At 39.2% G+C, this 19,182-nt stretch overlaps 1 protein-coding gene across 2 annotated transcripts in view; it reads left to right on the top strand.

Annotated features, from left to right (window-relative positions):
- Positions 1 to 19,182, top strand: part of TAFA1 (TAFA chemokine like family member 1) — a 498,250-nt gene that overhangs the window by 1,752 nt on the left and 477,316 nt on the right. Inside the window, exons 1-2 of one of the 2 annotated variants that reach the window (XM_032649106.1) lie at positions 9,437 to 9,885; positions 11,826 to 11,946. In XM_032649106.1, the coding sequence (XP_032504997.1) occupies positions 11,829 to 11,946 (118 nt within the window). In that variant the 5' untranslated portion in view covers positions 9,437 to 9,885; positions 11,826 to 11,828. Of the gene's footprint in view, positions 1 to 9,436; positions 9,886 to 11,825; positions 11,947 to 19,182 lie in introns of those variants that run through there. The other variant, XM_032649107.1, reaches the window with a different exon arrangement.

The following is a 19,182-nucleotide window of genomic DNA, read 5'->3' as shown; positions in this document are numbered from 1 at the left end:
ATTTTAAAAGTTTATAGAGATTTGTAATATGCCAGACATTCTGATATGCATCTTAATGATAATCCTTTGAATCAGTGAGGCAACTCAGGGAAAATTACTTAAATAGGACTGGGCAGTTAGTAAGTGGTGTTGCTGAAGGAAGGACCCAAGCTGTCGGACTGCAGAGCCCATTCTCTTAGCCCTTCTATTATACTGCCTCACTGACCAAGTCAAAACATAATGAAATCAATTACACTATGAACGTGAGGGTGGAAACTAAGAGTGGGAAAAGCCTACTTTCAATATGGTGTAATAGGAGAAAGGGACAAAAGGGTGGATGAGAAACCAATTTCTTTTTCTGGAAATTATCTCTTTCCCACAATTAAAATTCAAACCAGATAAACGAGAATAGATAATCAGCCACATTAATAATACGACAAAGACCAGAAGAGAAATTTACTTGAAGGCAGATCAGGTACAAACCTAGAGTGTCAAGAAAAGTTCATAGGATTTAAGCCCACAGCAGGCAAAGGGGATTTACGTTTTTCTGTTGTAGTTAACCATTGGTATCTATAGGATCCTATAGAGAAAAGAAAAATATTCTTGTTGTTAATTCTCTGTCTTGTGTAGAAGGAAGTTTCCTGCCACAAAAGTAAGATTAACCACAATTTACAAGCAACAGAGGGATGAGGAATGTTTAGAAAAAGAGAAGTACTTTAGGTTGGTTATGTAGATTAAGGTCACTATTAGAGGAATAGTTATTGACATTGGAAAATGTGATATTTTCAGAGAAAAAAAAGCAGATTATAAAACATATGTGTGTGTGTGTGTGTGTGTGTGTATATATATATATATATATATATATATATATATAGAGAGAGAGAGAGAGAGAGAGAGAGAGAGAGAGAGAGAAGCACCCAAACCAACCAGGCATTTTTAGAAAGTAAAAGGAGAATGTGCACTTAAATACGAATACTGGTGACTTTCATGTGACAGATTCTAGATGAGTTTAAAATTTTTCTATTTAGATCTTAAGTTTACTACCTTTCAAAAATACTAATATATTACTTTGTAGAAAAAAGTTATAAAAATGGCAAAGTACTTTAGTGCTAAAAGGACATATGAAAACATTACTAACTTTTGTCCACACTGTGATTGTCTTTAATATTCATCCTTTCTTCCTCATTATTGTCTTAATTTTCATTTAAGTATCAAACCTCCCTCACTCCATTCATCTCTTTTGGAGGAAGCTGATTTCTCTCTTGATTTGGGTCTGGGGCTTATGGTGCAGCTCAAAGTCCAACAATGTGACCTTTTCCCCCTGGCCAAGGTAACTGGCTCAAGGAGGGGCAAGTGACCCAAGTCAAGCTAAGGAGCCGTGAGAAGTGGTTTGCTGGGGGAAGCTAAGAAAGACTCTTCCTTGTTCATCTGAGAGAGCTTCTCGAAACAATCCTTTCTGTTGCCATTATATGGATGAAGAAGCTCATAGCCTAGACAGCTGTTGGCAGCTATGTTTCATCCATGGTGGGGAGCCTGCCTTAGAATGACACCTTGAAGGGCAGAGAGAGAGTTGAAAATGAGCTAGATCCTTGATAGTTTAGTGGAGTTACTGGGTCAAACCCACCTGGAGGTGAGCCCCACCTGTGAACTGTGCACCTGCAAGAAGCCATACATCCTCTTTATTATTTACTGCAATTTGCATTGTTTTCGTTTGTTTAGTTTTTTTCTTTTACTTGTAACCAAGCCCATTCTACCTTCTTCTATTATATCCTAGTTTTGGAAGGTTACTGTCAGGTGATTCAAATTTTTCTTCTAGCTTACTGAAAATTATTTGATGTCACAGGTTTTATTTTCCATAACCTAGCTGGTATATTTTAGAGCTGTGCTGTTCAGTAAAGTATCCACTAGCCATATGAGGCTATTTAAGTTTAAATTAGTTAAAATGAAATAAAATTTAAAAGTTCATTTCCTTGGTTGCACTAGCCACATTTCAAGTGCTTGATAGCCGCACGTGGATAGTGGCTACCATCTTGGCCAGCACAGATACAGAACGTTTCTAGTATTGCAGAAAGTTCTACTGGATAGTGTTGTGAGAGAGAGAGAGAGAGAGAGAACATCAGATGAGGAGACTTGTGTTCTAACATGACCCATACAAGTGAACTCAGTGTATTCCCTCAGGTAAGCTTCTTCCCATTCTTAGGTCTTTTTATTTCCTTTAGAACAGAGAGGCTGTACTAGGAGGCTTTTGGGGGTTTTTCTTCTAGGTTCAGTATAATGAAATTCTAAGTGCTTTCTTTTTATTAACATTTGGAGACTTTTCTTTATGCTTCAGGGATCAGCTGTGAGTTCTACCATCAGATCATATTTGGATATCAAATACTAAGAACCAGGGCTGAAAATTCAGGACAGTTTCATTTTTTTCTTCTAGTAAAAAAAAAAAAAAGGAATCCAACACAGATTTAGTGGCAGGTAGCTAAGGGTTTGAACAATATATGGGCCAACTCCCTATACTTAGTGCCATAACAGTAGACTCACACAGAGCAAGGGAGTCATCCTTAATATGTATCACCACTTCATACATGTGTGCTACCAAAAAGAATGAATAAAGGCTATTGGGGAGGATACAAAATCTACTTATTTCTAGAAAAACAGTTCACTGTGCATGCCATCTTGATAGTGGCCTTATATTTTATTTTTGATTCATTGATCATTACTTATTTATGATGCCAGCATTTGAGTGCCTACTGTATGTCAGGTAGTATATCTACACTCGATTCTGAAGATATGGTACTGAGCAAGGTGCCAGTTTTCCGTCTCTCATGGTGATTCTGGTCAAGAGGTAAACCAGATATCATAAATAATTCCAGAAATAGTTGTTTACAATGGTAGTTAACCTATAGAGATGATATCCTGAGGGCTATGAGAGCATAACCACAATGAGTTGATCTGGCTTGGAGCATTCCAGAAGACAACTGGGGGAAAGTTTCCCTATCCTACTCAAGGACCCAAGAGAGGAGTATAGTAGGAGCCAAGAGTGAGTGTGTTTGTAAAAGATGAAGCTAGGGAAGTAGAGAGGGGCCAACTCATGCAGAGCCCTGTCAACCATGGTCATGAACTTGGGCTTTATTTTAAGCTCAATGAAAAACCATTGAAAGATTTTCAAATAACATGAGTGGCATGATCAACATGCATCTCAAACACATTCCCTCCGGCTGCAGAGTGGGGAAGAGATGGGTGGGAGGTACGCATTTGAAGGCAAGTGGACTAGATAGGAAAGTATTACCATAGTTCAGGTGAAAGATGGTGGTAACTTGGGTGAAGATGTTTGAATGGAGAGGGAGAGAATAGAGAGGTTTAAGACACAGACTGGAAGTCAAATTGATAGGAAGTGACGTTGAAAGAGGGAGGTTTTTTTTGTTTTGTTTTGTTTTGTTTTTGCGGTACGCGGGCCTCTTACTGTTGTGGCCTCTCCCGTCGCGGAGCACAGGCTCCGGACGCGCAGGCTCAGCGGCCATGGCTCATGGGCCCAGCCGCTCCGTGGCATGTGGGATCCTCCCGGACCGGGGCACGAACCCGTGTCCCCTGCATCGGCAGGCGGACTCTCAACCACTGCGCCACCAGGGAAGCCCGAAAGAGGGAGTTTATGGAGAGGGAGATGGCCGTCTTCATTTCTGGCTGAACCATTGAGAGGGTGAAGGGCCATTTCTTAGATCAGAGTAGTTATGGGGGATAGCGATGATGAATCCGGCTATGAATCTGAGAGTTTTATGAACCATAGAAATCATGTTATTGTTTTTATTATGATCATCAAAGCAGTCATTTTCATGACCTTTATGTGCTTATGAAATATGTTCATATTCTCGTAATGAAGAGACCACTTGGTCTCTAAAAGGACAGTTCATTTATTACTTTGATTAGTGTAATGGAGGTGAAGCTGTTTGTGGTTTCAACTTTCTTTCTGTTCTAAAAGCAGAATAAGGAGATGAGATGTGAAAGAACAAAAGAAATGACCTTATTCTTTCTTTCTCTGCTGCCTGGAAGACAGACAAGATAAGCAATGAGGAATTATAATTGATAAAGTAATCGTAGAGATAGGCTGCTGGAGGTGGAAAATGAAACTCCAACACGAAGGTTATCTTTTCTTCCAGCCTAAGAGAAATCTTGCCTTCCATTTCCCTTTTCTTACAGTTACAGAAAATTCTGCATTATGTATCCAGGTCCAAGTTACAGAACTGAGAATCACCAGTTTTATAGCAAATGATTCAGCCTCTGCTCATTCTCTGTTACCATTAATTTTTATTCCTTCTGGAGCAGTTGTTTGGCTTTTTTTGGTTTGTGTGCTTTTGTTTGTTTTTTTACCTTATGGATGCTGTAAATTTTTAAAAAATAATTTTTCTCTTCTTCACTTCTACTGCTAGGAAGCTTAGAGTCAAAATAGTGCTCCCTTTGTATCACTGATGCTTTGCATTTCACGTTCAAACTTCACATCCGGCTCATCTTACTTTGCTTACTTGGTCTTTTATCTTTATCATGTAAAATTTTCTATTTCTTGCCAATATTGCTTGCCTAGAATTTGGTTGCTTAGAGCTTAGGCTCCGAAAATCAAATATGAGTTTGCATCAAAGTCTTTCAACCTTACGAGAGGTGTGGCATTAGCTCAATCACTTGACTTCTCTGAAATTTGTATTTTCACCCATAAAATAAAGATCACTGTAATACAGACCTATTAGCATTTTTGTGAGAATTAAATGAGACACAGCATGTGAACGCTTAACCAGGGCTTGGCACATAGAAAGAGTCTCCCCTGCCAAAAAAAAAAAGGGTCCTAATACAATAGTATCATCATCATCATCATTATTATAAGATCGTCAATCACCATCAATATTATGTATTATTTAAACTCCCATTCTGTTGTTGTACTTCACCTGCTTTTCTCTTCATTATCCTTTTCCTTGTCTTAGCTTAAATGTATTTTGAAAAAATGCAAGGTACAGAATAGAGTAGTAAATGAAGTATATAAACTTTATTTAGGCCCCAAAGTAAGACTGACAAGCTAGGGGTGTTGCTGTGTATCTGGTATGGGGCACATACTAGGACACCAGGGTAGACAGGAAAATTTTAAGTGAGTTCCAGAAAAAGAGTGATGTAACACAAATGATTTATGCAGTTGGGTTATGGGAGAAAGGTAGGGTAACATTATTACTTAGCCAAAGGAAAAGGTATATCGTCTTCTCATGATCAGGGACTGAAAATAGACATTGTCAGCCAACTGATAGGTAGCCCCAGTGACTACAGAAAAGAGAAATTGGGCTTCAAAGTTACAGAAGACATACAGATTGGAGATAATGGCGATGATCCTCTCATCCATGCCTTCATTTCCATTAGCCATTGAAATGGAACAAGAAAAAACATCAGCATTGTGAAATCACAGCCAAAATGCGTTATTTCAAGAAATACTTAGAACTGTTTTAAATGGCATACATCTAAACCACTTTCATTTGCATTGGACCGAAACTTGGCATCTTTCTCAGCCCAGATGTAATTTATTTAAATTCCTTTAGTTGTTTTTCAATTTAGAAATATGCATAGACATAAAATCTTGCATGTCTCAAATTTGTTTTCCCTGCACATTTGTGAATTCAAATTATTAAGTGGATTGTTCTTAAGCTAAAGTAAGGATGACTTTTATTTCTAATGCCGAGAAATGAAAAGTGTGGTCATCAGGGGAATGAGGGATTTTCTGGTGGTACTTTGGGCTGGATCTAGGATTTTACCCCTTCAGTGCGTTCCCCAATTAACTTAATAACATGTAGTATACATGAGATTTTTGTATTTTGAAGCTTTTGTAATCATTTGAAGAGACTCAGGGTGGAGTCCTATTCCACAGGATATAGTTTTCCACCAGGAAATCCCCTTTGGACATTTCTGTTCTCAGTTCTCTTCTGAGCCTCTAGAGAGCCTCTGCATCCCTCTCTCTCTCTCTTTAGCTCTCTCTGTGCTTCTCTGCCCCTCACCATTGTTTCCTCCCTCCAGGTTTCTGCCCTATTGCATCCTCTATCTGCCATTCCTCCCTCCCCCTGCCTTTTATTATGTAGGGCAATATGCTGAACGTTCTTGGCTATTTAAGCATTCTGAGTGTTTTATCTTTCACTCCCAATTATTTTCATTGGGCCTTTCTTCTGAGTAAATGTGGGTTTCTCCATGGGGAGAAGTTCTGGTAAATAGGATTTTCTCTCTTTTTTACATAAACAAATGTACATATACATAGATACTGTATTTGAAGTATATATATTTAGGAGTTTGGCCCAACTGAGTAGGTATCTTGAATTCATGTAACTGGAAGGACTAAAACAATTGTGCTGTAGTCCTTTGCCTTTTGTAGTATTGTGCTTGTATAACCAAATGATTGAGCAGGGCATGGCTGTGGGCACGTAAGTGATCAGTTTGTAACTCCTGGCTTATAAGAACCTGAAGGGATTCTAGCTGCAATCATCAATGCTCTGGATTTATCACTGCTCTGATCAAAAACCTCCAATGAATTTCTATAGCAGGGGGCTCTGTGAAGGCAGGAACTGGGTCTGATGTGTATACTGCTGTCTCCTCAGAGCTTAGGGCAGTAAATGAAACATAAAAATTCAATTAATATATGATCAATATAGGTTAAAGTCTTCATCAGTCAGGATAGACTAGGTTATAGTGCAAATACAAATAGCCCCCAAATCTCAACTGCCTAAAGAACAGAATATTTCTTATTTACTATCTACATCTGTTGTGGGTGGGTAGGGGAAGGGGATGCCTCTGCTCTTTGCAGTCTCTCAAGAATCCAGGCAGATAGTGTAACTAGTCCCTGTTCCAGAGGCAAAGAGAGATCTACAGGGTGTTGCTTCAACAATTAAATGCTCCAGCCTCAAAGAGATACCATCAGTTTTGCTGATACCTCATTGGCCAGAACATTATGGCCCACTAAACAGTAAAGTGATCAAGTAATGGAGTCCTACCATGGTCAAAGGTGCAAAGGCCTAACTTCTTTGGAAGGTGTGAGAGTAATTTTGCTTTGAGATGGAAGAATGGACTAAATTGCCTTAAATGTCAATATCCATTGATGCTTATATTATTAGGGAAAATGATCATTGGCTGCAATACAATGGACAAGGTATTTGGAAGAGAAAATGGAACTAGGTTGATATTCTTGTTCCATCACATACATGTATAGAACCCACTTAAAAATGTAAGGGAGGGGCTTCCCTGGTGGTGCAGTGGTTGAGAGTCCGCCCGCCGATGCAGGGGACACGGGTTCGAGCCCCGGTCTGGGAGGATCCCACATGCCACAGAGTGGCTGGGCCTGTGGGCCATGGCCGCCGAGCCTGCACATCCAGAGCTTGTGCTCCGCAACGGGAGAGGCCGCAGCAGTGAGAGGCCCGCGTACCCAAAAAAAAAAAAAAAAAAAAAAAAAGTAAGGGAAAGTCTTTATTCCAGTCGTTTGAAAAAATCTAACAATGCCTGAGTGCCTTGAACATAATCCATGAGTATGTGTTTCAAGTTTATTAAATTGAATTGTAGATAAGAAACTATGTTGAGCCTTAGTTTAATCCCTAGAAATGAAAAATATAATGTACCATTTTCAAATGGTAGCCTTTATTAGCAAATGTGAACTTCCTTTTATTTTTAATGCATCAGCATAACAGAAACAAACCAAAAAAAAAGAAAAAAAAAAACAAAGACATGGAGTAAGTACTACCTTCCACATTTCTATATTTCAAATGCCTGGAATGTACTCAGTATATAAGTCTTGAATGAATGTATAATAATTTTTTGAGTATGTCTTAATGGTAAAGAAATGAGAAAATATAATGGTTAATTTTGGAGGGTTGTTTTTCCATGAAGTGTTTAATCCTGGCGTTTAGGAGGTGGGCTCTTGACCCAGATCATTGGGGTTTGAAATCTGCTCTATCACTTAGTAGCTATAATACCTTGAGCAAGTTTCTTAATCTCCCTATTCACCCTCTGGTTCCCCATCCATGAAATGAAGACAATAATCATTTCACCTATCTTATGGGGTGGTAAAAAGGATTAAATTACACCTTACAAGCAACATACTATAGAGTAGTGCCAGCACATGGTGAAGGTTCAATAAACCTTACCTGCTGCTACTGTATAGTTATTATCATTTTTGTCTTGATATCGAACAGTCGGTGTGAGCTTTCTATATATACTCACCAACTCAACAATAATGAATGACAGAAATGAAACATGCAACACCATCTAGAACTTTGGCACGACTTATTCTCACGCTAAGATTTGTATTTACTGTTACCTTGAACTTTGTTTATTGATGAGCTTTAATAATTGGTTGTTAGGGTCCAAAGAGCTATTCTGTGTGTATTGTACAACTCTGCAGGACCAGTGGGGAAGACTGATGCGTCTGAAGGGTCTCTCATTCTCTCACTCTGTGTAACAGGAGAGGAGAGAATGGCTTCTAAAGACGCACTGCAGCATCAAACCTTCCTTATAATGCCTGTTCTGAGGCACTTGAAGAGGTTTTTGAGGCTGGAATATTCTGAGAACTACCTTGATTTAAAAAAAAAAAAAAATTAAAGACTAGACAGTATGATCTACGACAGTGGCAATCACATCAATCTTGTTTTCTGCCTTGTCCCCCAGCATCTAACACATAGTAGGTACTTTATAAGAGATTCATGAAATAACTGATTGAGTTATTGGAATGAATCATTGCTAGTGCAATCTGTAAGTGAAAACTAGGTCACCTTATATGCATCGATAATGTGTAGGTACAGTGACATTATATTTCCAAAGAAGAAAGTGTCTAAACCATAATACTAGAAACAAAATGTTGAACTTCTGAGTGTCTCCTCTCCCCACCCCAGCATGTTATTTGAGGGAAATTTTTAAAAAATGTCTTGAGCATATTTCTTTATTAAAATCCAGTCTTCGATGCTGAAAATGACATATTTCTATTTATTAAACATGTTAAAAAACTCAGAAGGTTTGCTTTGCGCTTATGCCTATAAACATCTATATTGTAGTCTAGATAGACCATATTCCCAGGTTTAGCTGCCAGAAACAATCGACAGACTTAAATTTGTGTAAACTCAACAATATTTTGGGTTAACTTACTGGTTAAAAGAACATTAAGAGGTAAGAAATGGCTTACATTTCACTTTCCCATTTGCTGTTAGGAGTCTAACACCCATTAACACTATCAGTATATTGCAGAATGCTTTTTTCTTTTGTTTCTCCTTCCCTCTTTACTCTTTCGGCAAATGAATAGTATCCGTAAAATCTCTAAGAGAACGACGTACCTGGCAATACAGTGTTAAAGTGCTGCTTGAGTTGTTCAGGAGTTAGTGGGCAGGTATTACAATTCAATGTAGCTATAATAAAGGGTAATGTCACTTTAAGACATGTGATACTTTACAGAGGAGGGATGTATTGAAAGAGACTATTGCTACTTACAGCGCCATATAGCAGCCCTGCTCCTACATTTTGCTGCCTTACTCTGCCCTGAATGCACTGGAGTGGGGATGGTCCCTCATTAACTATAAACTGATTCTCATCAGGAAACTGCACAATATCTCACCATCACTTCAAAGGTCTCGTCAGGCAGAGGTGACGCCAGGAGATGATTTAAAGGTGAAAATGACAAGGTTTCCAGCCCTCAAACCTTGGTTCCTTTTCTGACAATACAGTCTGAATGAACCCAATGTCTTCTTTACTGTGGGAGTAGCATCGGAAGAGAAAAACATATTTTTAAAATCCTGATAAAGAAGATTATTGGGAAGCTCTTTTTAAAAAAATCTCCAATTGTGGCACAGATGGATTTTAGAAAGTGTTAGAGCTTTCCAATGAACACTAATAGAGTACTCTGCTCTTGGCTGGATTTTTCAGGTAAGAAGCCTCTTTAAGGATTTAAGATTCAGAAAGCAGATTTCAAACCTATTCAGTCAGGTCTAGAGAACTATGTAGGGCTGAATGCATTATTTTGCAGGGCGGGGGGTGGGGAACACCTATTACCATAGAGACAACCTCTTGGTAAGAGAGTGAGCAAAGAGAGCTATATGCAGGAACCTTGGAAGTAATGCTGAGAATTAAAGAAAGTTAAATGAAAAAAAGAAAAAGAAGGAAAATACTGCAAACGTCAAGTCACAGCAATCTTTTTGAGTGCTAGGATCTGTGTGGAAAGCCGTCAATGAAAAACTGTTGTTTTGATTGTGGTATGGTAGGCTTTCTTCAAGTTTAGATGAATTCCTAGTGCATTTTAACTGAAATTCACAAGCAATCATTGCATGCCACAGTCACCTCTATTTTGTCTTTCTATAATTTGCAGGGTATTTTGAAAAGGCACCCAAATGCATTCATTTCAGAATTCATAGGAGGGATGTTGCTCTTTATCTTTACTGAAGAGAATGCATCTGTGGTACACGGATAGTTCTGAAGACAATGAGGTTAAATCCGTTGTACACAAAAGTAAACAGTGGGCTGTGAAACTAATTATAAAGTGAATCGTCTACGTGAATCACAGACCGGGGCATGAAAGGCACCATGCTGTTGAAAATAATGTTTTCCTACTTTGCACTTAATTATGGTTGTCACCATTTGTCTATTATAGTTCTAAAACCCTTCTTAAAGATTACATCTCTCTCTCTCCTAAAACCCATGAATTATCTTGTATTATGTCGATATACACACACACATATAATGTATACGTTTTGCTTGCCGAACATCACAGCTTTGGAAAGAGTACCGATTTCCACGAATAAAGAAGCCACACTGGGAGGTCACTAGGAGGTTTTAAATGTAGCGTTGAAATACTTGAAGTGTATGATTTGACAGTGGAAAGATGAAAAAAAAGAAAGAAACAATCTAGGTTCCAAAGATCTATCTAGGAGAAAGGCATATACTTAACTGGCTTCCTGTATAGAAAATGCTTTCATGTCACTGGCTAAGGATGATGCTTGAAGTTTGATTAATTTGACAAATATGAAATGCAGCATAAGGTGTTGTTTGAGAAACTGGACAATATGCAGCGCAGTTGAGCCTTTGTAGCTCCTAAGATTCTCATAGGTGCCGAGAAGACTGTCAAAGTTTCAGCGCTTAAGAAAAGGTGGATGTTCAGCCATAAATACATATACCACCTGTATATACATATGCATCAACACTACAACAAATGCCACGATAGGCTCTTAGGAGGCAAAGCAATATTGTAAATTATGGTTTGCTCTAGGAGAGGTGCTTAGATCTTGTATCCGAAACTCATTCTGGCTGAAGATAATTCCTTCTGGTTTTAAGTCCAGCCAAAAAGACCATCTCTTTTAGGAGATTACAACATGCCTCTGAGAAATGATTACTTAGTTTAGGCGACAGCATTGGAATTAAAAATTCATGACTGTAGAATTAAAAAAAAAAAAAAGAATCCACTATTTCCTTCCAGGCTTATGTCAGACTTGCAATGAAGTTAGAATGAACAGGAGCGTGCAGCCTTTCAGTGCCTGGAATAACTATAGCTTAAAGATCATTGTGTAAAACTGCGTGTTTAGTCAGGATACAGTGTTTCAAACTGCCTAACAGATAGTCAAAAACTTTATTTCTGTATTTTGGCCATCCTAAGAGTTTGGTTTTGAATAATTTCAAAAATGGATTCATGATCTCATGGAGAGTGACCTCCCTCAGTCCCACCTTGTGGCATGACCTCTTCTGGGTCATTAATTCTAACCAGCAAAGTAGCAAAGGCACATGACGTCTGAGACCCCCCTTCTCTCACCACTGGGACTGACGGAGCTGGGGGCTCAAACCCGGGGGTAATCCTTCCTGTCTAATGTTCTCTTTAGAGAATGGCAATGGTCTCTGCGATGCCCTGGGTCCTGTATTTGTGGATAAGTGCTTGTGCGATGCTGCTCTGCCATGGATCCCTTCAGCACACTTTCCAGCACCATCACCTGCGCAGACCAGGTAAGTTGGAAGCTGGCTCCACGGCAGCCTCCCGTTTCACCGCTGTCTTTTAACAGATGGTTGAAGGCAAGTGACAGAAAGTGCTACAGGGTGGGCAGCTTGCCTCGGAATTTCAAGACTTGTTGGCTGGATGCTTTGGGGAAAGGGGGATACTAAAATGTCTTGGAGGTATTTCTAATAACTTCTCAGAAAAGGTGGTTTTCTCTAAGAGTCCCGCCACCCCTTGGCACACACCTTAAAAAGGAGAAGTCGTTTGTTTTGGAATACTTTGGTCAAGAGTGAAATATCCTGCAAAAGGTGGGATAACTTTCAAGACTTGAGGAATTTTTGAGGCAAAATATGATCTTTGCAACCAAGAAAATAATGTGTCCATGTTCCTGGGATTCATTTTTATCTAGCATACATACCATAATCTTGGTGTGTATGTGGCTAGAGATTTTATGTGGATGTCAGTGCCCAAATTAACTTTGTAAGTAGTTTGTGAGTGAAAAAGAAATTGAAAAGTAACTTACTATTTCTTGTCTGGTTTGTCTCCTCTCCTTTCTCCCTTCTTTCACTTTCTGTTCTTGCGGTATGCTCGATGCTTTTTTTTTTTTTTTTTTTTCCTATCTCTCGGCATTTTCCGGGACAAGTTCTCTTTAGCGTGATTTTTTTTTCCTATATCGAATTTTGAGTTCCAGACGCATTTTGCTTTCTTCGTTTTTCTGTTCAAAGTATATTTCTTACCCTTCCATGGCCTCACTCTTCAATCAGGATTTCTGTCTCCTTCTGTGCCTCTCCAGCTCTCTCATTACTGTTCCCCCAGCTCGATTGTCCTCGCCCGCCCTGGTTCTCGGAAAGGTTGCCTTCCATTTTCTGCTTAGCTTCAGCCTTTGCATCCATTTACTCCACCCGTCACCTGCACCGCACCCCTTCCCCTCCCCCTCCCACCCGATCGCCAAGACCGGGCTCTGGGGACCAGTTGCGCGCCCAAGCTCCGTATCCTTAGTTCTCTAGAGCTCCCAGCTCTCCGTCCCCACCCCTCCTTCCTTCCAAATCCCTTCCTGGCCTCCTCCCATCCGCCAGGCTTCCGCTAGCTGCGTTGTCTAGCCTTTGCTTTTTTCTGGCTCTGCAGCCAGCCTGGGCACCGATCCTGCGCTCTTCGGCATTCTCCTCCAGCAACACCTCCCAGGGCGCTCGCTGCTTGCGGCTTTCCCGGGTTCTGCTTCCCGGCTGGGGGCAGGATCTAGAGAGTACGTGTACAGCCCGGGTCCTCCCACGCGGGCTGCAGGGGAGCGCGCCAGCTTGCTGGATGCTAGACCTTGGGTCGCTCCGGGAGGAGGGGTTTGGCGGGGGCTGAGCGTGGGGCACAGGCCCAGGGCTGCCTCTGGGCCTCAGCCACCCTCTTTCTCAAAGCCCTGGATCCGGGAGGGAAGGCGAGGGGAGGTTGTTGCCCCTGCGGGAGGGCCTGGAAACGGCCCTGCCCATGCTGCGCGCTGGTATTTCTGCCTCGCGTGTCCTGAGCCTGGATCAGGCACTGCCAGAGTCCGAGGCTCCGGTGCCGAGTTGGAGGGGAAAAAAAAAAAATACAAAAAACGTGGAATCCCCAGGTTACCTCCAGTCAGTAGATCTCCAATCTGTTCTGGCAAAAAACGTCTTTGACTTGTTACAAAGTCATACAAATAATGCGAGAAATCTGCATTTACTGTAATACTTAACAATAAGCACGCAAAACAAAAACAACTAATGTGAGTGCTTTAGGCACACTGTTAAGGTTAATTCACCTTGCTTGGCTTAATTCTTATTCAAGTAGGTGTAATTTCCCACCCTGTTGCTCAGGAGACTGAAGTTCTGAGGGTCTGAGCGACTTGCCTGAGATCACACAGCTAATACCTGCCATTGGGGACTTTGGTCTGATTTCATCTCCAGAGCCTGTTTCCCAAGGAGGAACTAATGGCTCCCAGTACAGAGCACAATCTTGCCAAGTAGCCTTTTTGAAGAGATGTGAGCACCTTCACGTAATTCGTGAAAATTTTCAAGTTATGTCAATACACGGACTCATTTGAACTGCAGACCCATTTTGAAAGGTGGCCATGGCGGAAGTGGTGATGGGTGGCACTTGAGGATGGCAGAACTTAGGCTGGGCCATCGTCTCTGTCACTTAACATTAGTGACATGACCTTGGGCAAGTCATTTTTCTTCTCTGGGCCCAATTTCCCATTTAGGGATATTGTGGGGAGTGTAAATAAAATAATCTTCACGAAAGTGCTTTGTAAAATGTAAAGCTCTTCAGAAAGATCAGGAATTACTGGCATCCTCCCTTAGTAGACTACAAATGTGCATATCACAGACGTTGAATGAGTGACATTTTGCTGTTCACACAGCTAATGATCCACATAGTAACAACAATCTTGTTTTTAATCTTGCTGTCATTTTTAACTATGTGGTACCTGGCTAGAATATAAGACCAAATGCTACCTGTCTTATTTTGTGCCCTGTGCATACAGTCAAGAAATACGGTACAGTTTGCAATGAGCTTTCACATAGATTGTCTCTCTTAATCAGTAAATATGTTAGATTTTTTTGGTGGAGGATTATGGCTATGCTACTTGTAACAAACTTATGTCTTTACGGGGCTTATTATCAAAATACAGTAATTTTAAACTGGGAAATACATCATTGGGCTCTGTCTGCAATTAAACTCAGTATTTTTTTCCATTGTCTCCTCTTAGTAATTGCTTATTATCGTCAGTGTGTGGTTCATCTGTGCCTCAAATACCCCAAAAAACTGCTGCACTGAAGCCAGTTTCAACCCCAAGCGTTTATACATTTGAGACCCATTTCAGATTCATCCATGAAATGATAACAACTATAAATACTCCCTTCTAGATGTAGAAAGATGAAAATGATATTAACTAAAGTCCAATGGTTCTAGGTATTAGGTTTATTCAACTTTCTTGGGTTTTTCAACAATCACTGCAAAGATTAAAGCAATAGATCTTAGACATAGCAATATTCTAGATTATTTCAGTCAGAAATACAATCTTCTTTAATGCCATCTTCGGTTTTGATTTTAAGAGTAAATATATGCTTTTTGTGATGAGACTTGTGATGTTTCACTTCGTAGGTCTTAAATCTTCAGGGACACTAATGAAATGTGTATGAAAACAAGAGAGGAATCAAGGCTAGTTATCTGTGATAATCCCCCCTTCAATGAGCAAATAAATAAATAAATAGCTGGATAAATGAGCAAAAAGGGAAAACATAATCTCATTTTCTCAAATCGGTTAAAACAAGTGACATGATGAGAAAAAATGAGACACCAGCAGACCCTGAGCTTTGCCACATTTGCCTAAGCTTGAAAAATCACCTCTTTCATGAAGCAGGAGCAGGCAGACACCGTGTGCATATCAAGTATCTGGGAAATGTGAAAAATGACACATCTTTCACTCAAAGCCCTGGATGGAGTGAAGGCTTTACAGCTGCCTCCTCACCTGCTTAGGAACGGCTGGTCCCCCTCTCTCCACGCTCTTACAGGCAGCTTCACGTCCCCTACGTGGTAAGACGGATGGTGCTCTGATCCCAAGCAGCCAATCTCAGTATCTCAAGAAATAATCCACTACACTGACAGATGAGTGGGATTTGACACGATGTTCCCCTTGTTCAGACTGTGCTGCACCTGGATGGCACCAGCCAGTCAGGGTCCTTTAGGCGAAATGGTTAGAGCTTTGGGCCAATTTCTGCTGTCAGAACATAGTATCAGCACAATGTTTCTGCGAGGCCGCGAATTTGTGATCTGTCTTCTCAATGCACTGGGTTTGCACACAAACAGAATGAGAATATGTTAACTAGAAAACGGACTGATTTTAATGTATTCCCCTGCAGTCCCTAAGTACTTCCTATTTTTCATATTTATCTTATTACGATTGCACCATGTATTTTCAGTGACTCACTAGTTAAGGAAGATTAAAACAGTCAATCAAATGAAAGTGAATTTTAAAATTACACAAATAAGTAAAATGTGCTATAGATTAACAGATTTGTAATATCAATAATTTAATATTTGGCTAAATCAAGTTTTTTATTTGGGGACCGACGTAGGAAATTACCTTAATAACTTGAAGAATACTCATGACTTTAAAAAAAATATGTACAGTGAAGCTAGAAGAAGGACACTTAATTTAAAAAAGATAGACTGAACAATGCAAACTCAGAGTGGTGTTCCATTGTTTCAGGATATTAAAATAGACAGCTTCAACTCTTTATAATCACTAGTTGTGGTGTAACAGGTAAAAAAAATGAATGGTTTGCTAAACGCAACTTTCTAATGTAGGATTAGTTTTTTCCCCTTACGGGTATACGAATTTTCACAGCGATTTTAATGGTTACTTAATTTTGAGTGTGGGTGTGGTGTGGGGGGTTGTCCTTGAAACTTAATAAAATATGGATGACTTCACAATACTTTAGTGAGAAAAGATCTTTGGGGTTCTTTAGTAATTTAAAATTGTAAAGATAAATTACATGAGACAAGAAGTTGTAAATGCCTTATGAATCATTTATTCTTGAGTCGATGCTATTTTATTGACAAGGGTGTATAGAAGTATAAAAAGATGACTCTGAATAGAATTGTCTGTGTAACTTATCCTCGGTCTGATTTAAAGCTTTATGAAGCCAACTGTGTATTTAGAGGTATTCGTTTGTGACTTATTACATACTGAACATCATCATCCATTTTAAAGCGTGATTTTTGGGGGGTAAATATTAAAAAAGTTCTTATATGCCTTATAATTATTTTTGCTTACTGTTCAATATCACTTTATTGAAAGCTGCCTAAGGAATCCACATTAGAATACCAAGGTTCCTTACAATAAAGGATTGTTTTATAATTGCAGTATAAAAGAAATAGTGAGAATACCAGTGGTTGCATATTGGCTTTCTCAGAATACATACCAATACTAGATTGCTAAGTGTAGTGAACTGGTCTAAGGATTGGAACAGACAGGTTGTTATTTGGTGTAACTGGTGCTGGTGATAATCCATTGATCATCTGATTGATGATATTGACCTCACCCTAGAGTCAGAGAGCAGCCATGGGCATTTGACAAGACCCCAAAATATCAAAATCAGGTAGAGATGCAAATAAAGATTTTCTGACCATCCCGTGAACTTATAAGAGAGTTATTACACTGCTATCAAAGTACTGTTACTTACGTGAGCTCAAGCCCATGGCCTCCATTTTATACGGCACTGCAAACAGATTTTTAGGACTGGCACGAATGAACATTAGTCTTCAATTGTTCATGTCTTAAAGTTCATTTAAGATGAAAACTCAACTCCTTTTTAGTCTTCCAATTTTGAACTCTGTGTGAAAATTTCAAACCTTGAGTGTATAAATTGGTACATCGTTTTTTTGAAAGCAGTTTTGCACTGTTTTCCAAAATGTAAAATGTGCCAGCCCTGATACAATTCCATTTCTAGATGCTTATCCTAAGAAAATGATTGGACAGGTTTAAAAAGATGTATGTTTAAGGTTTAGTCACTGCAACAATAATTTTAATGGCAAAAAATTAGAGAGGAGTTTCATCTCCATCAAAAGGGGACTGGTAAAATAATCATGGTGAATCTCCTCAATGGCATTCAATGTAGCCATTGCAGTGGATGAGATATGTTCATATGTACTCTTGTGGAAAAGTGCCCATGATTTACTGCCGAGTGAAGAAGACAAGGAACAGAATACTCAGCTTCAAAATAGTTTGGAGAAAGTAAATATTTGCACATGTATGAAAAATGTAGGAAGAGATATAAACATTCTTTATACAGTGTTAGTTAAACCTAGTGGGAGGACTGCATTGACTTTGACTTTTTATTTCCTACAATTTTGAAATTTTTTCAGGTTCATTTCTAGGATGGGCATATATTGATTTTTAATGAAAAGCTTAAAATATTTGCTATAGAGAGTTTTATGATTAAATTAGAAATGTATCAATGTTCCCAGTTTAAGGAAAAAGAAGGAAATATAGGTAGCAAAGTATCGTGAGCCCGTTTTCCTTCTAAGAGCCTTAATCCTGTAAAATGTTTAGGCCAGCACTTCGCAGTACACAAAACACTGTCCCCTCAAAATGCTCATTGGAAGAAAGCTATTAACTGTTGGGGAAGCACTCACTGCATGATATGTTCTTCTCTTAGAGATTTGCAGTGCGTGTGTGTGTATGAACGTTCTGGAAAGATTTACAGATAAGAAGCCTGACTGTGTTTAACTAAAATTTTCCAAACTTCTTTTATTTGGACAACAGCTATAGTGCCTCTTCGTATCACATGCTTTGAGAAGTGTGAGCCAAGATAATCCTGGAATCCTGTAAAATTCATCTTTCTATCTCTTGCTTCTAGTAAGGAACTTGGCATATAGTAGGTGCTCAGAAAAGATGTGTTAAATTATTAAGGAAAGAAGGAATGGCTGTTCTGGTGGAATCTTGAACTCTCCCTTATTTTTTCCTACTTGTGTGTGAGTATTTGTGTATATATGGTTGGATGCATGTGTATCTGTATGTGTGTTTATAAAAAGGACATACCTCAAACAGAGAGTGGTATAAACACTAAATTGTCACTGTAACATATGCATGTACGTATGTGTGTATCTGTGCAGTATCTTTGGGTAGATATTTGACTGTATTTGATATTTGACAGCCGTTACATTAGTCAGAATGGTCCAAAGAACAAACTTACAAATGCAGTAAAAAATTAAATCCCTAAGGTTTTCAGTTACAGCATGAGGGTTTTGGCTTTTTTTTTCTATAGATTAGAAAACATTATAGATGTGGCCTTGAGGATCTGAAAAGGAAACTTCACTTAGCAAATAGGGAAAGGCCTTTTGCTTTCAAATCTTTTGATAACAAGAAAAAAATTCACTTCGTCTTTGCAGAAGGGAGAAAATAACACCAGACAAGAAATTTTTCCTTTCTTTAGGATAAAGAGAAGATGGATTATTTTGTTAACAGTTTGTATAAATTAATTGGATTCTCCAAATATAATGTCCTCAAAGCATTTAGGGAACCCTCTTGGCCCACTGTTTCTTTCTCTTTCCCGAACTTTATATAATAAAATTCCAGAAAAAGAAAAGAGAAAGAATATTATCACAGCAATTTTCTCTCAGAAGATGCATAGATATGCAGAGTGATCTGCTTACTCATTAAGTGAATCCATTCTCCATGCAAGGAAGGAGAGCAACCAAACTTCCCCCTCAGTCTAGAAGGGAGGAAG

Source organism: Phocoena sinus, chromosome 11 (genome assembly GCF_008692025.1).
Source record: "Phocoena sinus isolate mPhoSin1 chromosome 11, mPhoSin1.pri, whole genome shotgun sequence".
NCBI lineage: Eukaryota > Metazoa > Chordata > Mammalia > Artiodactyla > Phocoenidae > Phocoena > Phocoena sinus.
The sequence above is the reverse complement of the archived record's forward strand: the minus strand, read 5'-3'. Positions and strand labels throughout refer to the sequence as shown.